Source organism: Triturus cristatus, chromosome 4_1, assembly GCF_964204655.1.
Source record: "Triturus cristatus chromosome 4_1, aTriCri1.1, whole genome shotgun sequence".
Taxonomy (NCBI): Eukaryota; Metazoa; Chordata; class Amphibia; order Caudata; family Salamandridae; genus Triturus; species Triturus cristatus.
The window spans coordinates 1,334,510,241-1,334,530,466 of NC_140585.1; the positions used below are offsets into that span (position 1 = coordinate 1,334,510,241).

Consider the following 20,226-nt stretch of genomic DNA (forward strand, 5'->3'; position numbering starts at 1 on the left):
GTATGTCCTGACAACGTATTTCTCTTTATGTTGTTCCTTGCGCTTGTACTCAGACATCAGCAAAAACATGTTAGTAACCTTCTGTTTAGAAACTTTCTTACAGGCCAATGGGTCTTTAAACAGTTCCGGGTGACCTATCTCCATTAATACCAGCTCTAATTTACTGAGCAGTCTAGACCTCTTCCACTTATCCATGACTATGCAGCTCCTTATTATTAACTGAGTGAGTGGCACTGTTTCTCTCCTCCAGATTGAATGCCAAAGAAGGAGTGGTGCTAATAGTATATAATCTGAAATAAAAGGCAAGCCCAATTCCGCATGCAAAATGCAGTTATGGAAAGAGGGAGGAAGACCCACAACAGACTTAAAAAATTTGTTCTCAATGGTTTGTAATGGTGTTGGTGCTACCACACCCCAAACGCCAGCGCCGTAAGTCCCTGCTGATTTTACTCGTGCCTGATAAATATTTGTTATCGGTAATAAGGGTTTAGCACCTAGTTTTCTGGCAAACGATTTTACAGCAATGATACCCCTCTCCATCACCATCTTCATTCCTTCCATCAGTTTCACCCATGACAAATCTATGTCAAAGAGGATCCCCAAATAGTGGAAGGAGTCCACTACCTCTATTCTTTTCCCATCCGTATGAAAATACGGCATTTTTTGTATTGGTCGGGGATGGAGGTTGCGATGTCCGGGGCTGAGCTGGAGTTCAACCAGGTTTCTGTGGAAGGCGACGTTGGGGAGAGATGGAATTAAGCAGGTCCCAGATCTCCACGGTGTGTCTTTCAAAGGAGCGGGTGTTGAGTAGGATACATCTGAGGTGGTTGGGTGGTTCGTGCTGTTGGTGGGTCTAGTATGCAGAGGCCGGCAACAGCGCAGTTGTGCAGGAGAAAGGGTCCTGAGTGTCCGGTGTTGAGGGCGTGGAGGGTGCTAGACTCATAGCGGTGGATGGACTAGGGTCCCTGGCACTGGGCACGGTCCAGGCACAGAAGGGCTTGCCTTTGGCATGAATTCAGCATGCCAGCGGCACGGCCGCCATTAAGTAGTGTGAGGGGGAGGGCTGGACAGCTGGTAGACAGGAAAGCAGCGCTGGAGGGCGGCAGTGTCGTGAGGGTTGAGCAGAAGCAGCAGGGACACGAGAGAAAAAGGCGCAAAAAGAGAAAAAGTGAAAGAAAGTGACAACAAGCATTGGCATAGCCAATAGGTCTCACCTTTGGGACCTTATAAGTGTTTAGCCATGCAACAGTTAATGTTGTTGCAGTAAGGCTATTGTGCTGCAAAACTAAATACTTAAATGGTCCCAAAGGCGAGACCTATTGGCTATGCCAATGCTTGTTTTTCCAGGTGTGCGCATACAAAATGGCGGGGGGGGGGTGGAAAGCAGAGTTCAGGATTTCAGGTTTCACTGAGGGGAGTTACGTGCAGAAACACCACTCTAAAACAAAGACAAAACAGGGGCTAATCTACGAGAGATAACTCCTCCCCCTGCGAACACTGCGACAGCAAATGGCAAACTCTGTGAACTAAATGTTTACCTTTCTTTCCACCGCCCCTAATACAGGCATCCATCAACTCGCTTCCCAGTGCCAGGGGTGAGATAACGTGCTGCGCTGTCGCTGCGCGCCGCCTCACACTACCACCAGTAACGTGACCTAAACGTGCACTGCAATCTAACTTTGCAAATGGCGCCAGGTCTAAATACACAGCCTGGAAGGAAACAGGAGTCTTGTCTAATGGGCTAACATTAGGGCACCTTCAGTTGTCTTTTCCGCCGGTAGATACCACTTGGCAGCCGCCATCTTTCTCCTTCCGACACACTCCAAGATGAAACAATGTACAGGTTACTTTGTTATTTCCAGTGAAAAACAAGACGTCAAGTAACAAAGTAACCCACGCCACTCTTGCACTGTCACCTATGATCGTAAATAGAGAAGGGGAAGTGATGAGTGCCGATTGTTAAGTGTTAAAGTTGGAAAACAATGGAAATTACACGTGAAAACATAACATGGCTCGATCGTCATGGCTCTATGTATCGGGGGCTATGCAAATCCCAAAAAAACCTGTTGGGCTTTACCTTTAAGAAACCTGGCTCTCAATGCGGTAAAACAAGCCAGACAGCGCAAGTTAAGTCAGTGTTCTGGCCAAAAGATGAAACTCTCTTGGGTGCTGCGAACTAGGCAAACTTATCAAACAGCCCATTTTGAGGCCGCATTTGTGCAAGTAGCTTTGATGCGTCTTCTGGAACATGGTTTACTTTTTGCTTTCTGCTGTTTGTGTCCAAACTTCCTAATTTCCCTCCCATGTCCAAGGCCTCCGTGAACTCTAGGGGCCTTTGTGTTTAGACGCAGTGGACGAAAAACTCTCCGTGATAGATTAGAAACTTAACAGGTGGCGAACAAGTGTTACTGCGTATTACATTATGAAATAAACACTGTAGAAAAGGCCTGTCGATTCTGGCAATGACTTAGGACCGGATCTTCATTTCATTCCTTATTTTCATAAGTGTGTAGAGGAACTCTTTATTTAATATAACATTATTTATCTTTTGTCGAGGCAATGAAACAAGTAAGGGCTCGAGTACGTCTAAACTTGAAATAGCCCTCAATGGATATGACGCAACAAGAGAATTGTTAAGATTGTACGCAATGTAGGTTGTAGGGGGCTGCTAGAACACCTGGGTAGTATACTTGCAGATTAAGGGCCTACGGTAATAAGTTTTCGCTATCCTGTGGAAAGGATGTGGCGTTAAGGCTAGAGGTTCCGACTTTAGAACTGGGACGCCAGGCTCGAGTCTCGGCGCCGGCTCAACAGCCTCGATTTTGAGCATATCACCCAATCCTCGAGCCTACATAGAATTTTTTTTTAAAGCGAAGGTGTCCTTGTGTAATGTAACACGTACTTATGTAAGGAGCTCCAATACCTTTGAGTCGGCTCTGTATAAAAACTTTTGAAAGGGCCTCATTAAAAGTTGGTGAAACTTTTACTTGCTGGCCGATTTGTAACATGGGCCACGGAGGATGCCTTTCCTAGCCTGCCTGCAGTGGACGGTGGCAGCAGCCAGCTTCTCCAACATCCAGGGCCCTCCCCCAGCCATTCCAGAGCACACTTTGTCATCATTTGCTTCAATTCCTGCAGTAAATCTTCCAAAATGGAATGCTGAGCGAATAATACTCTAGGGGAGGTGGAGGGGAGGGGGAGAAGGAATGGGGCTGAGGGGAGATTTTGTAAACACCTAGAAAGCAGAAGAAAAAACCCCGCGATCATTCCCTTCCAATGGATTAGCCTTCTTCATTTGCATGACCATCTCGAAACAAGAGAGATTAAGATTTCCTGTAATCATTCTTTTCAAATGCCTGTAATTGCATTTGCAATTAACCTAGGGGTCAAACCCCATGTCACAAAGTGCCTTACAGGGGGTCTGGGCTTGGAAAAGGGATCGAGGGGAGCAGGGGCACTCACCCTAAAACAAAAATAAGTTTACTTAATAGTCGTTATATCGAATTTTAGCTGTCTGCCGCCGCACTCGAATTTATGCGAGTTCAGTTTTACCTTCTAAGGCCTCTGTGTCTCCTGAACAAGTCAACTCAAATTTCAAGCTAGAACGGGGGGAAAAAATGGAGTGTGCGGCCACCTGGGTATCCTGGCCCACAGAAGAAAACCGAGAAAACAGTAAGTATGAAATGAAGACGTGAAACAAGCACACAAGTGGTGCACGCGCGCGCGCCACAGCGAGACATCGGTATTGAATTATCACGCACGGGTATGGGCACGATAATTCAAAACAGATTGTGCCTGTGCGGGTAACCGCAAACAATAGGTCGTGGGCAGAGCAAAGGCGGGACATGCACCCGCCTTTGCCCAATTGCATGCTGTCTTTCTTAGAAAGACGCACGAAAAGCCCAATAGCCTCTGAACAAAAACAAAACACACGCACGTGTGGTGAGCTTTTAAAAAAAGACCCTTACTAAAAGTCTCGCCAGATCAGCGCATGTGCGCTGCTACAGGCTCAACCTAAAAAGCAAAAAAGATTAAAGGACGGTGTAAAAGAGATCAGAGGAGAACAAGGCAGAGGGCAAAGCAGCAGCAGAGAAGAGATGCTTCCCACTGGACCACCAGGGATGAGCAGGTGGGTGCCTGCAGGTGGAGGGCCTTGAACACACAGACCTGCAAGGGTCAGGAGCAGCAACTACAAGGGGGAGTTTGGTGGTTCTCTTCACTGTCTGTGTACATGTGCCGCTACGCCTAGAGACTCTTACTCCGTTGTTGGATTTCATTTCTTTTCTCATTCATGTATTTATTATTAATTTTTATGATGTGTATTTTGACGTGCTTTTTTTTTTTTTTTTTTTTTGCAACAATGTGCATGCAGGTTTACTTTTTATTACCTTTAAAGTCTATTATATATGCGTACAAAAATGACAGGTTTTCCAAGGCCAGAACTATGCTTGGGAATGTAATGTTTGTGAACACCTGTGCCCATCAATGTCCAAAAATCCAATGTTAGCCATTGTCTATAGATCTATTCCAGTATTTACAGTAGTATGTAAAGCAAGTCTGTGTGAGTACAATTTTTGGGGACTTTAAAGGGCCAACCTAGAAGACAGACTTAAACTTCTGCACTAAAATTAATTAATAAATTGATTGGGAGTTTAAGTTTAATTGAACTTTTTGGATTCCAACAGTGAGGAGCTTAGTTAACAAGTAGTGTATGTCCATCAAAGCAGAGGTTCTGCAGTGGTTCTATACAATTCTGCAGCGCAAGAGGAACAAAGGCCCGAGAACAATGAAGGTGAAGCCTAGCAGCTTAATAAGATTCATTCTACAGGAATTTACAGGAATAATGATGATTCAGAATAAAAACTAGAAGGTACTGTTCAAGCAAAATAGAGCAACATCTGCTCTCACCAACATGCTTCTTGATTTCTCAACTTGAAAAGGTAGCATTCTGGGTAAACTGTTCAGGTTTCCTAGATTCTGTCCAGATAACCTTTAACCGTATTGTTTGGATAATTTACCAGGGGCATTTTTGTTGAGGAAGGGACTCAGATCCATGCCATGGCACTGCTTACACAACTGCCAAAACTCTCCTCCCCCGCCCCCAAATGTCAGACATTCTGTTGTTCACCCTCCCCAAAGATGGTGGGAGAGCCACGAGAGCTCTGAAATGAACAGATTCTTTTCCAATCTATTTTCCGACTATAGTGTAGACCATCCAAGAACTAGACGTAATGCCAAGACAATGGAAGTAGTAGCCAATAGCACCACCATTTCTCTAGGCTTAGCTCACAATTTAGATGCACATGAAAACCATGCACTTGCAAAATAGAATGGCTTTAGATAACCTCTCGGCAGCCAAATGGAGTCTGGACATCTGTGGGCTCTCAGTGTTGTACACACCTCCTTTAACACCCAACTTATTATACAAAATCATACAGACCATATTAACAATAATATGAAGAAATTACACAAGATTCAAAAGCTCTTTTGAACTTGAGCGGCATCTGGTCTTGGTTGTCAGGAACATTCAGAAATTGAAATTGTGATTGCAAGCATTCTGATCATAATTACTTTAAAGGAGCTGATAAAGGGCATCATCCACCATGCTTTCAACAAAGAAGGAGCTGTACCTGCTTATCCGCCGAGTACATTTGATGATGGTGAAGAATGAAGAAATGACACCTGACGCAATACGTTTGTTAGCTATTGAATTGATGTTGGGAGTTTACCTCCTGGCCAAAAAGGGAGGGTCTGATAAAAATGAATTTACCTACATATGCGAGTCAATGCTCACATCTTTGCAACAAAAATACAAATTCCCGCATGAAAGTGTGCTGCTACATTTCTTTATTCAATTGCGGTTTCATTTCTGTATGTACTTGAAGACCACTGAATCTTTAGTATCTACGGGCATTTGCATGCATTTCAAATCAAATTTAGTTTTGCAGATCTGTGTTGCACACTGCACCTTTCTGCTGAACCATTCCAGCAAAGTGTAACCATGTTCTGAATTTGGCAGAGCGAAGCATGGATTTTAGAGAATAGCAGAGTCAGCTCTTGGAAGTATCTGGTAGCCATGGTCTTCGTGCATTCTTTCCACAAGAAGATCCTGGCACCGGTTCATTAGTGTCTATCTATATGCTATCACATGTTCTCCACTCTATTCACTTGAATTGCCAATAAGTTTATTCATGAAACATTGATACGCAAGGACATTACATGCTCCAGCTGATTGAGGGCGAAGTTCTAGTCCTTTGAAATAGCAATTGCCTGGCTTACTTCGAATGCTGTTTGACTTTTTTGCATTAAACTTATATTAGACTACTACGCACTATCCCAAGTGTTGTGTTTTCTTTCACACTTGCCTATTTTGAAAGTTAATAAACAAGATTATAACGTGTCAAGCCCTCCAATATACCATTTCCCTTTTTATTTTATTTTTAAAAGAGACAATTTAGCAAATATTATATTGTAAATTAAAAAAAAAAAAAAGAAAATTCCTGTCTCAGCAATGTAAGCATCGAACACCGTAAGCAGAGAAGAAATGACACATATTTTGTATTTTACGAAATTTGGATAGCAGATACACGCACACATTTATTTGTTTTTAACATTTGAAGCCTTTTAGGGGTTTACCTGCAGACTTATCTGTTTGAAGGTGGATAAACATACCATCACATATTTATGCACTTCACTCGCATTAGCAATTCATTTTAATAAAAGGTAAAGCACGGTGTTTACCTGACAAAGCTTCTCCTCTTTGGAGAACCTCTTCAATATTTGCAACCATGATTCGTTGCACATCCTGCAATTCAGTATTAATGGAGCCAAGGTTTCTCCGAGCTCTGCTGTCAATGTAGGACTTCTTCGTTTTCTGAATGTACGTGTCTAAAAAGACAAAAGGAAGGGTTTGTTCTACAGGTTACAAGCTATAATTCAGGAATCAACATTTTATGGCCAATACAGAACATCATGATTTAACTAAGTGTCCTGACAAAGCCCACAACAGCAAAAAGGTAGAGTTCACAATGAATGAGCTGCTTCTCAAGGGTAAAGTAGAGGAGCCCATACACATCATGTCCAAATCTGAACCCTCTGTTGTCTTATTTAGGGTCAGCTGCATCTGCGGAAACTCTCGACAGCTATACAATAGTCATGAATACTACACTACGCGAACTCACACATAGGCTTACCAAGAAAGGAGAACCATGCCCGCGGCCCAGACTGCCCGGATTCGAGAGGTAAAGCACTTGGCCCGGGGTATCTCTGATCATTCCCCACTGTGGTTGCTTTTCGACACCGGGATGCAGTCCGCTGGGCGGATCGCCCCTATTAACCCATGGTACTTGCGAGACCCCAAGATTCGTGATAGCCTTGTTAAGTCGATTGATCAGTATTTTCTCGAGAATGAGGGGTCGGTGGTGTCCTCAGTGTCCCTGTGGGAAGCCTTCAAAGCAGTGCTCCGCGGGCATGCCCTATCCCAGATAGAGGAGGCTAAGAGGGTTAAGAATGAGGCGGTGGTGACGCTGGAGACTGAAATATCGGGGCTGGAGGCAGCTTTGGAGACGGGTGTCACTCAGGATGGGCTTCATGCCCTCAGCTTGAAGCAGTTTGAATATAAGTCTCTTGTCACTGACGCTGCCAAGATCATGTATAGGGAGCAACAGGGTAGGTTGTATGATGCCGGGGACAAGGCGGGTAAACTGATTGCTTGGTTGGATAAGAAGGAGAGAGTGAATCGTGTGGTCCCGGAGCTTCGGGTTTCGGATGGAGTGTGTGTGACTGACCCTGGTGAGATTGTGAAGTGTTTTGCTGACCACCTCCGGGCGGTGTACTCCCCGGTGTCTGATAGAGATGAGGATGACTCTCGTCTCTTGCTGCGGGATATTGCCTTGCCCGGCCTATCCGTCGAGGACCGTGAGCAGATGGATGCCTCTCTGTCTGTCGACGAGATTGCTACCGCGATTCGTTCCCTTCGCTCGGGCAAGGCTATGGGCCCCAACGGACTGCCGATTGAACTGTATAAACTACGCCCGGATAAAATCGCGCCCTTCCTCCGTCGTATGTTTCTGGAGTCGCTCGAGCGGGGTTCCCTTCCCGACGACCAGCGTCTGGCTACTATAGTTGTTATTCCCAAGGACGGTAAGCCACGAGACCGCTGTGCCTCATATAGGCCTATTTCCCTACTAAATGCCGAACCGAAAATCCTTGCCAAGGTCCTCGCTAATCGCTTGCTGAGAGTTATATGTGATTTGATACATCCGGATCAATGCGGCTTTATCCCTCATCGTAATACCGCTCTCAACTTGCGGCGTCTACATGGCGTCCTCGCTAGGGCGGAGTACTTCTCTGAACCGGCCATATTGGTTTCCTTAGACGCCACGATGGCCTTTGATACCATCGAGTGGCCATTCCTTTGGGCCGTATTGGCGAAATTTGGCTTTGGGGAGGGATTTATTAGTTGGGTGAAGCTCCTCTATGCTGGTCCAATGGCTCAGGTTGTTGTCAATGGGCGGGTTTCTCGGCCCTTCGCTCTCGGGAGGGGTACTAGGCAGGGGTGCCCGTTGTCTCCTCTGCTCTTTGCTCTCGCCTTGGAACCGCTCGCTGCCTGGCTCCGCTGGGAGCCCTCGATCAGAGGGATCCGGTGGGCCCCGGGCTTCGAGGATCGGGTCTCGTTGTACGCGGATGATATTCTTCTGTACCTCACCTCGCCGCGCGAGTCGCTCAATGTGCTTTTTGATGTCCTTACTTCCTTCGGGAGAAATTCGGGTTTGATAATTAACTGGTCCAAATCTTGCGTGTATCCTATCTCCGGTGGCCTTCCTCTCCTGCCGCCACGGCTTCCGATCCAAACATCTCAATCCGGCTTTAAATACTTGGGGGTATACGTTTCGTTGGATCCGGCGGTCCGCTACGAGCAGAATCTCCTGTCTCTCCTCCGGCGTTTGAGGGCGGATACGGCTCGGTGGTGTACGTTGCCCTTGTCTCCACTTGGTCGCGCAGCACTGTTTAAAATGATGTCCCTTCCCAGATTTCTTTACGCACTCCAGAACTCCTTCGATATCATTCCGGCGGCCTACTTTAGGGAAGTGGAGAGTTTGCAGAGGAGACTGGTTTGGGACGGTCGTGCGCGTATCGCTTTGGCAAAGCTGACTCTTCCCTGGTATGACGGGGGCATCGCGCTCCCCGACATTAGAAGGTACTATTGGGCCTCCCAGCTGTCTGCCATTAACCATGCTACGAGATGGATAAATTCCTGCTTCCCGGCGGTAACTATAACAGAGCGCTTTACTCTCGATCTGCCGGAAGGACCCTCACGGGCCCTACTAGGATTGCGGTACGTGTGTGGAAGGCGGTGAATGTAGCTGTGGGCTGGAGTGAGCGGTTGACGTGTGCTACTCCTCTGTTCGCCTCAGAGCGCTTGGGAAGCCTCTGGACAACGAAAGGCTTTGAGCACTGGGATACGATCGGCATTAGCAGAGTGGGGGACCTATGGGTTAAAGGCGCGGTTAAATCCTTCGCGGCGCTTCAGAGCGAGTACGAGCTTAGTGAAAGGGAGTTCTTCCGCTATGCCCAGGTTCGGCACGCCCTACTCTCGGTCTTTGGGGAGGGGACCACGGTCCCTGTTTCTTCGCCTCTCGAGGACCGTATACTCGACGGACACGTCCCCGACAGTACTATCTCCCTGATTTATAAAAAACTAATTAATAATCGGGCTGATCTCTTGGTACGTCTTCGGGAGGCATGGACGGGAGATGGGGTTGAGTTGGACGACGAGGACTGGCAGTCCGCGCTGTCATCCCCTAAGGAGGTTGCCATCCCGGCCCGTCTCCGTCTGGTCCAGCTTAAGATTCTCCATCGTGTCTATGTGACGGGTCCCCGTTTGGTCTCGATGGGGTTTTCTGACGACGGGCTCTGTAAGCGTGGCTGCGGACTCAGTGCCACCTTTCTCCACATCCTCTGGGAGTGCCGCGAGGTGGCGGAATATTGGCGCCAGGTGCATGATGTTATGAAACGAGTCACTGGGGTCGCTCTGCTGCCGGAGGTGCGCCGATGTGTTCTGAATGTGTGGGAGCCCAATGACTATAATGCGGCCCAGGCTCGGTGGGCGGCCCTTGGGAACATGATCGCAAACAGAGATATTGCGCAGCTTTGGGGTTCCCAACGGCCTCCCACCGTGTCCGTATGGAAGGAGAACATGGACTGGTGCATGTTCAGGGAGAAGACGGTGTGTGTGGCTCGTGGTAAACCCGGGGCGTGGGGTAGAATCTGGGGTCAGTGGAATGTGTATCGAGGGACTATCTGTTCTCCCCCCCTGGTGGATACGTCTGATGTTGCCTTGTCCCCCTGATCCTTGACGGTTCCTTGCTTAATTAGTTCATCTGAGTATAGATTTGGTTTGCCCGTGGCCCCCCCCTCCCTCTCAGACCCCCTTTTTATCGACCACCTTTGGGTGGTCCTGTGTGGAGTTCCTCTGCTGTGGTTAGACGCCCTTTCAATGTTTCTCGCCTTGCTTTTTGTTTTTTCTTTACTTTTGTTGATATTTATGTAAAAAGGGTGTATCCTGACTTCCCTTATGTGCAGCCTGATCTCCTGTCATTTAGCGGAGCCCCTGCGGGCCAGTCATTGTTTTTGAACTGCTTGATCATTTCTGCATACTAGCGGCCGGCCCAGGAGGTTGTAGGCCCGTGCTTGTACCCTTTCTCTGCACAATAAAAAATTTTGATTTAAAAAAAAAAAAAAAAAAGAAAGGAGAACCAGAAAGCAATTCCTGAAGACACTGATTGACATTAAACACAGGCCAGAGACTACAAAGATATTGTTCTGAAAGGCAATGCAAACCCATTGTTACCCACTACACTTCAATTCAACATAACTGCTCGACCTCTACTTCCAGGTAGGAAGACGTTATTGCTCTGGATGAGAGCCGGTGCTGTCTTGCAATCCAGCAGGTGATGGCTGACAACACAAGCACCTAAGCATGATGAGTGTTTTTTCGGTTTCCCTTTGTAAGCATATATTGACACCAACGGTTCTATCACAAGTCCAGTTTTCTCAGGGCGAGCTATTTTTTAAGGCCTACTGGTTCGTTCCGACGAGAGAGCTTGAGTTGGCAAGAACCAGATGTTCTGATTATTCAGAAAGTGACTGAACAATAAAGATTCCTTTAAATATATTTTTAATCCTGTCCCATTTGCTGTGCATTCATAGACAGAGGTCAGATAGAGCTTCTTACAAACTGCTGTTTATTTTATCCGGGAGATTGGGGTTTATTTTCTTTCTATGACTGCAAAGGTAGAGGATTTTGTAAAGTGAACTGTCTGATAATCGTGCTGGGTCCAGGGGGTGTGGAATGAATGCCTGTATGATTTAATAAACAATTAAATAGCTTGTAATTAAACCATATGTGTATTACGCAATATATCAGCAGTTCGGAAAGCACTTTTTTTTGTAATTATAGTTTTATCAGTCAAACTGCATGTCAATGGGAACGTGTGTGGACATTTCAATGGAACATGCGCTGTGAATGACAATGCGCTACCATTATCATGCTTTAGTGATGTATTTACTAAAAGTGAGCTTTTAAACAAACTGAGAAATATTCTTGCTCCCGTCCTGATAACAGTGCTAGTTGTGAACGAAGGCAAGTCAGGGGCCATGTGCATCGTATATGTGACCTAGATTCATGCATGGATCACAAGTTTAGTCTGATAATTAAAACAAAAAAGTTTGTTTGCACAGCATCCATGCAGAACTCACATATTTGAAGGTGCCATCTTATGATGTTGAAAAAAATGGCGACTCGTTAACACAGAATATTTGCAATTTGAGACCAGTTACTGGGTCAAGGGCATTACTGTTAGGGTGAGAAGATGGTTCAAGGAACTAGACCTGCAGGTCTGGTAGCATTTTCATGATTTTTCAAGGTATGAATTAGCATTCATGTTTGCTAATTTGGCATAGATTGAGGACTGCAGTGTTGAAAAATCTACATAGCTGTAGGCAACAGGGGCGTTTTACTGTTCCATCTTATTTGGCGAGGTTCGTGTTATAGAAACGAAGCATAAAAACATACAGTTCACAAACCAACTGACTTTATGCTTCTCTTTGAACCTGCATAGCACTCCACTGCCTTGTGTCTAGGGTAAATTGTAAAAAAAATGTAAATTGATACTTGTATAGCGCACTACTCACCCGCTAGGGTCTCAAGGCGCTTGTACGAATACCACTGTGGAACCCATCCTGGCTTTCCCTGTGAGGTGTCCACTCCTGGGCACCCCCAAGGTGGAGGCCAGGCATCCTTAGCGTTGTGGGGGCCGTTGTGGAGATTAAGCAAGCTATTGCCCAGAGTTGCAGAGTGGGACTCCATGATTGGAATGGCACCGAGGCGAGAATTATCAGGTCCGTGGAATTTTTTTGAGCCCAAGACCCGCCGAGGCGGGGAATTGAACCCTGGTCCCGGGCTAGACCTCTGCATCAGGGTCTGCCGCTCTAATCATTGAGCCACACTTCTCCACAGGGTAGCACTATAAGAGTGCCACAATACATACAGACATCTAATTAGATTTATATTGTAGCTGCAAACAACATTTTCAAACAATTGCTTATTATAAAGAAAATTGTGTATAACCTTCCAAAAGACAGAGGGCTAGAATCTAAAAGGTGTCAGCTTGCGCAGCTTTTGACTGGACAATAGCTGGCACTTCGAAATCTGTTTTAACTTCTAATTAATCTGGAACGGCAACAATTGTCTTCATTTGAGTTCCGTATTTCTATCCAAGCTCTGCACATTATCTCACAGGTTTAAGTACCAGGGAGGAAAAATACTGGTTTGCATAAGTTTAGATCACAGTACAGGGAAAAGCTATCTTCATGCAGACTATACTTGCAAACCTGTCTCCAAGCGGTAGTTCGTGCAGGCTGCTAGGCAACGTGAGTGTCATGCATTTCCTTTCAGATCATGCCAGGAGGAGCCAGCTTATCCTCCGAGTGCAGGTATTCACATGTTATCCTCCGATGCCTGAACTCGGGCAGGACAGTCTGGTACGCAGACCCACAGAAAGTACCAGCTATGTAATCCCGATGCTCTCCGTTGGTGCATTTCCACCTTAAAATCCACCAGAAGGTGGCATGAGAAGGAGAATCTAGCTAAAAACAAATAATTCCCATTTCGGGATCAGATTGTGTTTGAAGGGCTTATAGCAACGGAATGCGTTGCAACGACATACAACCGTTTAAGAAGCATGGGTTGTATGTCGTTGCAACGCATTCCGTTGCAACGCATGCCTTTACCACGCATGCGTTACTACGGAATGCTTTTTCAACGCATAACCTTTACCACGAATATTCCTTTACCACGCATACCTTTACAACGATTTTCGTTGTAAATTTATGCATGGTAAGGGCATACTCTTAGTAAAGGTTATACCCCTCCCCTGTACACTTATGTGACCCCCCCCTCAGCCCCCAATCCTACTTATATTTACCCCTGCCCTTAACACTCAATCCTTTTATATATATATATTTTTTTTAAACTAGAATTCCCCTTACCTCTTCACGTTGTCTCCTCTCCATCTTTCGTGGTGACGTCATATGTCGTAATGAGGAAGCGGAAGTTTCTTCCCGTTTCCTCTCAAACGACGCTGATTGCCTGCACTTCTCAATGTGACATCAGGTGAGATTTTTTTTGGGGGGGGGGGGGGCCTTTTCCCCCCTACTTTTATTTTTGGGGGGAGACCCCCCCAAGCCCCCTTTTTCTAATGTTAGCCGTTACCGCACATGCCTTTACTATGTATCTCGGAGTAAAGGTATGCGTGGTAAAGGCTTTCGTGGTAACCACGCATGCGTTGCAATGCATGCGTGGTTAAGGTTTGCTTGGAAACGGCCGCGTTGTAGTGCCCGTTTTCCTTCTTGGTTGTATATTCTCTAAACTCTTTAGAGAACAACTCACCTTTAATCTGTTCACAGACAAGTGTTCCCGTATTTACTGCAGGAACGTTTCCGGCTGTTTTCATCACTAAAAGCTGTGCAAACTATTGCAACTTCAGAACACACCTATACTTCTTCTATGAAATATTAAATCATTTATAGACATTCCCTGTTATCTTTTGCTTTCACAGCTTCCTTGATTTCTACCAAGAAAGGGAAAGGCTGGCAAACACTGGTTGGCTTCATCTATTATGGAATGTACAACGCTTCATATGGGAAGACGGGACAAGTCATTCGAAATACAACATAAAATACATTTAAGTAAATATAGGCAGTTGCATCCTGGCAATACCTTACCGAATTCAATGAAGGAATACGGTCTGGACACAGTTGGTACCTTCTTTCCGTGCTGTTCATCAAACTCGGACTGCAGATCTTCGAGGTATGCGAAGGCGAGCTTTTTGGGGAACACCGCTTCACAAAGAACCAGATAGCAAACTCCATTTTCTATCACATAACTAGAATTTAAAGCAGAAGAAACAACTCGGGCTTGAATCATGAACACCAATCTCGGATTCAGAAAGGAGAATGCCTACACAACTACGCCACAAAAATACGTTATTTAACTTTATCTGTTGATCTCTCTCCGTTTATGGATTCAAATACTATTTTGCACATTACATGTCCCGAACTTGCAAATCAGCTTTTGACTCAGTCTTTAGCCCTATTTTTCAATAGCCAATAGGCTAAACGATACACCCTAAGTATACATTTAAATTAAACTTGCCAGGTAATTTACATTACTACAAAAGGCTGCATGGGAGATATCTAGGTTCACATGCGATCTACTGAATTACCAATATTGGAAAGTAAGTTAATCATGGGTATCTTACAAGATAGGTATTGGATCCTGTATAGTTTCACATCATTTTTTAAACAGCACTCCTATTAAAAGTGGTAGGAGAGTAGATGCACCAGTATACTGGAGGAAATCAGTCGATGCCACCAGCTTAACTGAGCCTCAGTGCAACATACAGTGCTGCGGATCACTGGTGCAAGGAACAACAAGCATTGGCATAGCCAACAGGTGTTGCCTTTGCGACCTTAGAAGTGTTTAGCCAGAGATTGGCTTTGCCAATGTCTTTAAGCTATGTTGTAGAGCCGTGCGGCTGCTGTGCAGCAAGCTGAAAAGTTATAATAGAAAAGTGTGAAGCATTTTTGTTACTTTATAACCAAGAAGACATTATATACAACTGAACAACCCTATTAAAATATAATTAACATACAAATGTCTTCTAGTTTTTTTTGTCCTTGCAATACTGGCAACTTCTTCCTGCCTGTTCTAATTCTGGTTTGTTATAGCTGTTTTAAAGTCTAGCGCGCGCATGCGCTGCATAGGAGGACCTTTTTCGAAGCACATACTCGTGCTTGTGGCGGCATCCACCTTGCGGGAGCACGCAGGGGAGCGCCACAAGCATGTGCTTCGAAAAAGAGCAGACTGCTCTCCCGGCTTGACATCCTTGCGCTTTCACTTTCGTTTGCGGTAAGCGCGAGCGCAACACTCGCGGGCTCACCTCCTCCTCCCTACCTCATCTCCCTCTCTCTCCTCGCCCACACGTTCCTCTCTCTCCTCACCCACTCGCTCCGCCCTCTCCGTCTCCTTTTTGAAGACCGCTTGTCTTTCATTTTATTTATTTCTTTTATTGCGGAAAGCATTGCGTGGTGATCTCTTGAGGGGACTTTCTCTTTTTATAATAAAAAGCGTCAAATCCAACACACAGAAGCCTACGGGGGAGCCGCTGTGACTGTCGATCAGTGCTGGGAATCTTCAGCCTGTGGGCTGGGCAGGCGTGTGCAGATGGGATCCTTGATGAAGGTACGGATTTCTAAAGTACCACCCTTTGGTTGGCATGAACGCTTGGTTGTGCTTCCCTGCTCTTGTTTATCCCCAGTGCAGTTTTTTTTTCGTCAGGCTTCTAGCCGTGGTGCTCTGTGGGCACAGTCTTGCTTCAAAGAGTATATAAAGAGAGAGAAAGGAAGCCTTGGCAACCCAAAGGACCGGGGTTCAAACAAATTTTTTAAGCAGAAGTGTCCTCTGGGAGGATTGATTATCCACACATTAATTCTCACTTGCACTCTCGATCTCATTCATTCAGGTCCAATAAGCAAAACCCACCCCCCTTTAAATTTGTTACGTATTGGCACAAATATTTGAAATTAATACAATAATAATAAAAAATTCATAAAAACTATTTATTTCTGAAATTTGACACAATGAGATACAATTTTATCCAATAAAAACAGTGAAACAATTACAATATAATCAGTATTAAAACCAACTCAAGTTATTATCCACAGCAAATTATACACAAGACTATACTACCTAGACAATACCCTTTGTCATAATTTGCCACAACTGATGAATTTATTTGACCACATAAACCCCGATATCTCCTAAGTATTATATATCTAGGGAAATGTTCATACAACCAGGTTTGTGGTTACATAAAATAGCGTTGACGCGTTTCGAAGGAATATTCGTATAGAACCTTCTTTATCAAGACAATGGATTTTGTTACTCCCGTATTTCAAATTTTGAACGCTCTGTAAAAATTGAGCCCTCGGTTTGCAATTATGGACTGATCTCAGCAGCCGTCCTTGCCTTGTCTTTAACTCCGATCGATAATTGACGTCTTATTTGATAAATTCTCTGTCGTTAAAATATACACGATCACTGCAACTGTTTCCACCTTGATTTGAACTTAAATAGAATCTAATGTTCGTAGATTCGATCAATAGATTTCCAGTTATAAATATTTTCCAACGGCAATACTGGCTTTGCTACTCCAATAGGTTTGTTCTTGGAGGTGTCATCCGCTGTGTTGTTGCTCCAGTTGAGTGTAAAGGCTTCGTTGATTCCACGGATGAAACAACTTCGTGCAGGACTTCTGGGCGCTATGTCACTGAGGCATGAACATGCCACCCTCAGAGGCGCTACTGAGAGATCAAACAAAGAGTGCCTGCAGCTGATGTTGTCTGGTGATTGTCAGGGAGATACCAACACATAAAATAATGCCCTGTTGAGCAATGGACACAATTTGTAGACAAATTATTACAGTGTGGTCGGACTGTCACCCTTCAGGAAGTAAACCCCTTCTCTCCTTCACACCTTGAGGAAATATGAATTTTTATGATCAGTTGAGTCCCCTATCTAGACCCCAACGGCTCCATGTACATGCCACAAGTACATGTATGTTCCCTCCACTTCAAGCTATGAAGACGCAAATACAATTGTGTCCAACGTTAATATGTCCTCTTTCAGATCTGCCATGAATGGGTCAGATATTCCGTTCCTAAGTATGCCTTGCCACCGTCTTTATATGGTATACTTTTCACGTTTTCCAGCTCTGGCAAGGTAGGCCCTGAATTCTGCCATCGAGCTTTTCCTGCTTCTGCCTCTGAATGCTCCAGCCTGGACCTGTATCTGTATCCATGAACTTTGTCTTACTTCCTGCGCGGCTAACGGTGCCTAGCCCGGCCTGTTGCCTGCCAAAACTGTATTCAGCCTTCAAGTTATCTGCTCCACTCCTCGAGAAATGCATTCCTGTCTAGTAGCTTAGGTAAACATCCCTCCAGCTGCAGAGCAAAGGGCCCGGCCTTACTGTCTTCTAGCAAGTAATTCATGACTTTCGTTACCATAGTAGGCCCATGCCCCCTCGCATCTCATGTAGACACTTAGACGCTTGTACGCGCACTAGCAGTCAGTATAGAATAGGCTTTGCCCGAAAAGACCTTTCCTTCTAGATAATATAGTTCCTTAAACACAAGATATTAGATATGATTTGGGACTAGGTTGTCCTGACATCCCAGACTTCTGTCTCCTCATGTAAGGCTAAATGTCAAATTCCCTTCACCCTCTAGTTACACGTCAATCACACGTCATGCGGCTGCGCGCGCATCTCTGCCATGTATTTTTGCTGACTTTGCAGGATTCTCTTATGGATCCACCCACTTGTGTCATCATCGTAATGACGTTTTTAGTATACGCCTCTATGCACGCCTATTGTAACGCCTTTTTCTTTACGTATGTGTATTCTTATCAGCTGTTACGCCTCCTGCATCTGTCTTTACTGTAATGCATTTACTATATATATTATAACCTGTCAATGTATTGCTGATCCCTTCCTGAACCTTCGTGGTGACGGAACTCGATTGCCTGGTTCGAACCATCATTCCTTTGTAAGGAATAAATTCCCTTTTATAACCTCAAATACCACGGATTCTGCCTCTTATTTTTCTGAGTTATTCTTACTAGACTTTTACCGCATAAAAAATAGTACAGGTAATTTAAATATTTACCACAACCTTACAACGACTAGTCAGCGACCTCTAGCAGGGGTGAATGACACTTGTAGTAAAATATTATAGCTCTCAATTCTGCCATCCAGCGCCTCACCTATTGTTTGAAACCATTACCTCTCCTTGCACCACCTTTATTATATTGCTTTCAACACATCACATACTTACACATCACAAAAGATGTCTCCAGTCATTTTATTTATTTCTTTGACCAGCGCGCAGTCTCTTGCCCTCAGCTGCTTCTACAACAGTCTCAGTTTCTTACACCCTTTCTCCGGCGCATCCCTCCACAAGAGTGCGCGTCGCTTTCGCGGCAGTGCGGCTAATTTTTGAAGATAGCCAGCTCGCCCTTGTAAACGAAGAAATACCAAACTCTCGATGCCCTTCTTAAAACTCTAATTTTCTGAAACGTGGACCCGATCTTTAGCCAAAAGACAAGTCTACTGTTCGGAGACTGTGACGGCAAACGTGGCCTGGAGTTTACGGGCTCTGTGCTTTCAGGAACTTAAGAGCAGTACGTTTTGCTATCAGCCATTTTCAAGCACACTTACTAGAATGGGAATTTGTCATGCAGTCGCCCCTGGGAATGTCTGACTTGTCTATGCTTTACCTTTTTATGTATTTATTTTGCTGTGAAGAAAACAAAAACCCTATAGTTAATTGTTTACATACTTCTTACATTGGACAATAGCTGTGATCTCAATTTTTTTTAAGTAATTTGGTTTTCCTCGTCTTGGTCAAAGTTCACAGAGCGAACTCGATTCTGAAGGTGATGTTTGTCCTTCTGTTTTTTTTTCCCACCTCTGTACCTAACCAGAAGTTACAGTACGACTCTTTCAAGTTCGATCTGCAGTACTGTCGATAGCAGACCGTTTTCAAACGCTGTTGGGACCAGTTATTTCATTCTTTGCCAGAGTGGTTATTACCCAGGCAAAGCACCCTTTCATAAAATTTGCTAACATCATAAGTCCTGTTAAATTGATGTATTTCTCTCGCAGTGTGTGAAATAGACGCCCCTCATCCTTTGAGCCCTCCAGACCAATAATCCGCTGGTTTCCATACTGTGTGGCTTTTCCTCCTCCAGTTACTTTTAGATTTCTGAAACTTGTCATGAGGTGACCACATGTCCTTCAAATAATAACCCTGGTGTGACGGCGCTATGACCCCATTACACCTTTTAACATTATCTGAATGGTTGTGATTTACATCACTGATTGCTCTTTGTCAACAAGGACTCCCCCCCCCACACCACCCCCATGCTTTTTTACCCCAGCCACTTTCTATTATGTAAATTCCTGTGATGCCATGTGTGATGTCGTGCGCCGCGATGCCGCTTGCATACTGCCTAACTAGGTTAGTCCCCCTACTTCTTATTTTAGGACTTTTGACCTGCCTGTTACCATGACAGGCTGTTTTGCAAGCCACACCAGCCACAGAATGTTGACCCTATGTATGTTGCTGAGCCTTCATGCGCGAGAACCTGGCATCCCTTTAGAGTGGATTTATGCTTAGTGGGGTGCAGTTATTTACTGCCACGGCTTCTATCAGAGCAGTAGAGCTGGCGTGCTGGGCCTTTGAACACACCTGTGTTGCTCACGAAAATAACCAAAAAACAGGAAGCTACCGATAAAACGGTGTTTGTGTCCACTGGATTCTTCATGGCATTCTAAAGGAGCAAGTTAATTTTTTTGCAACCAAATCAATAGCATTTATTTTAACAATGTATTAAAGCTTATCAAACCTCTTCAATGATTTGGACGAAGTCAAAGTATTAACATGCGGATGTTTTCCAGCAGGGACATAACCAAACGGGTTATGTTGCAGGTCAATGTGTCTTGCAAAGGCGAAACCTATTGGCTATGCCAATGCTCGTTTGTTATGGTGGGAACATAAACAAAGGGAAGTTGGAGGTTGGAAAAAGTACCCAAATTACAATAC

General features: G+C 44.9%; 1 protein-coding gene across 1 annotated transcript in view; it reads right to left on the reverse strand.

The window, feature by feature from the left end:
- The window catches only part of SEC22B (SEC22 homolog B, vesicle trafficking protein), a 176,972-nt gene that overhangs the window by 8,795 nt on the left and 147,951 nt on the right, over nucleotides 1-20,226 (reverse strand). Inside the window, exons 3-4 of the mRNA XM_085654812.1 lie at nucleotides 14,287-14,447; nucleotides 6,742-6,888 (exon numbers count right to left, since the gene is read on the reverse strand). Of these exons, the coding sequence (XP_085510938.1) occupies nucleotides 6,742-6,888; nucleotides 14,287-14,447 (308 nt within the window). The remainder of the gene's footprint in view (nucleotides 1-6,741; nucleotides 6,889-14,286; nucleotides 14,448-20,226) is intronic.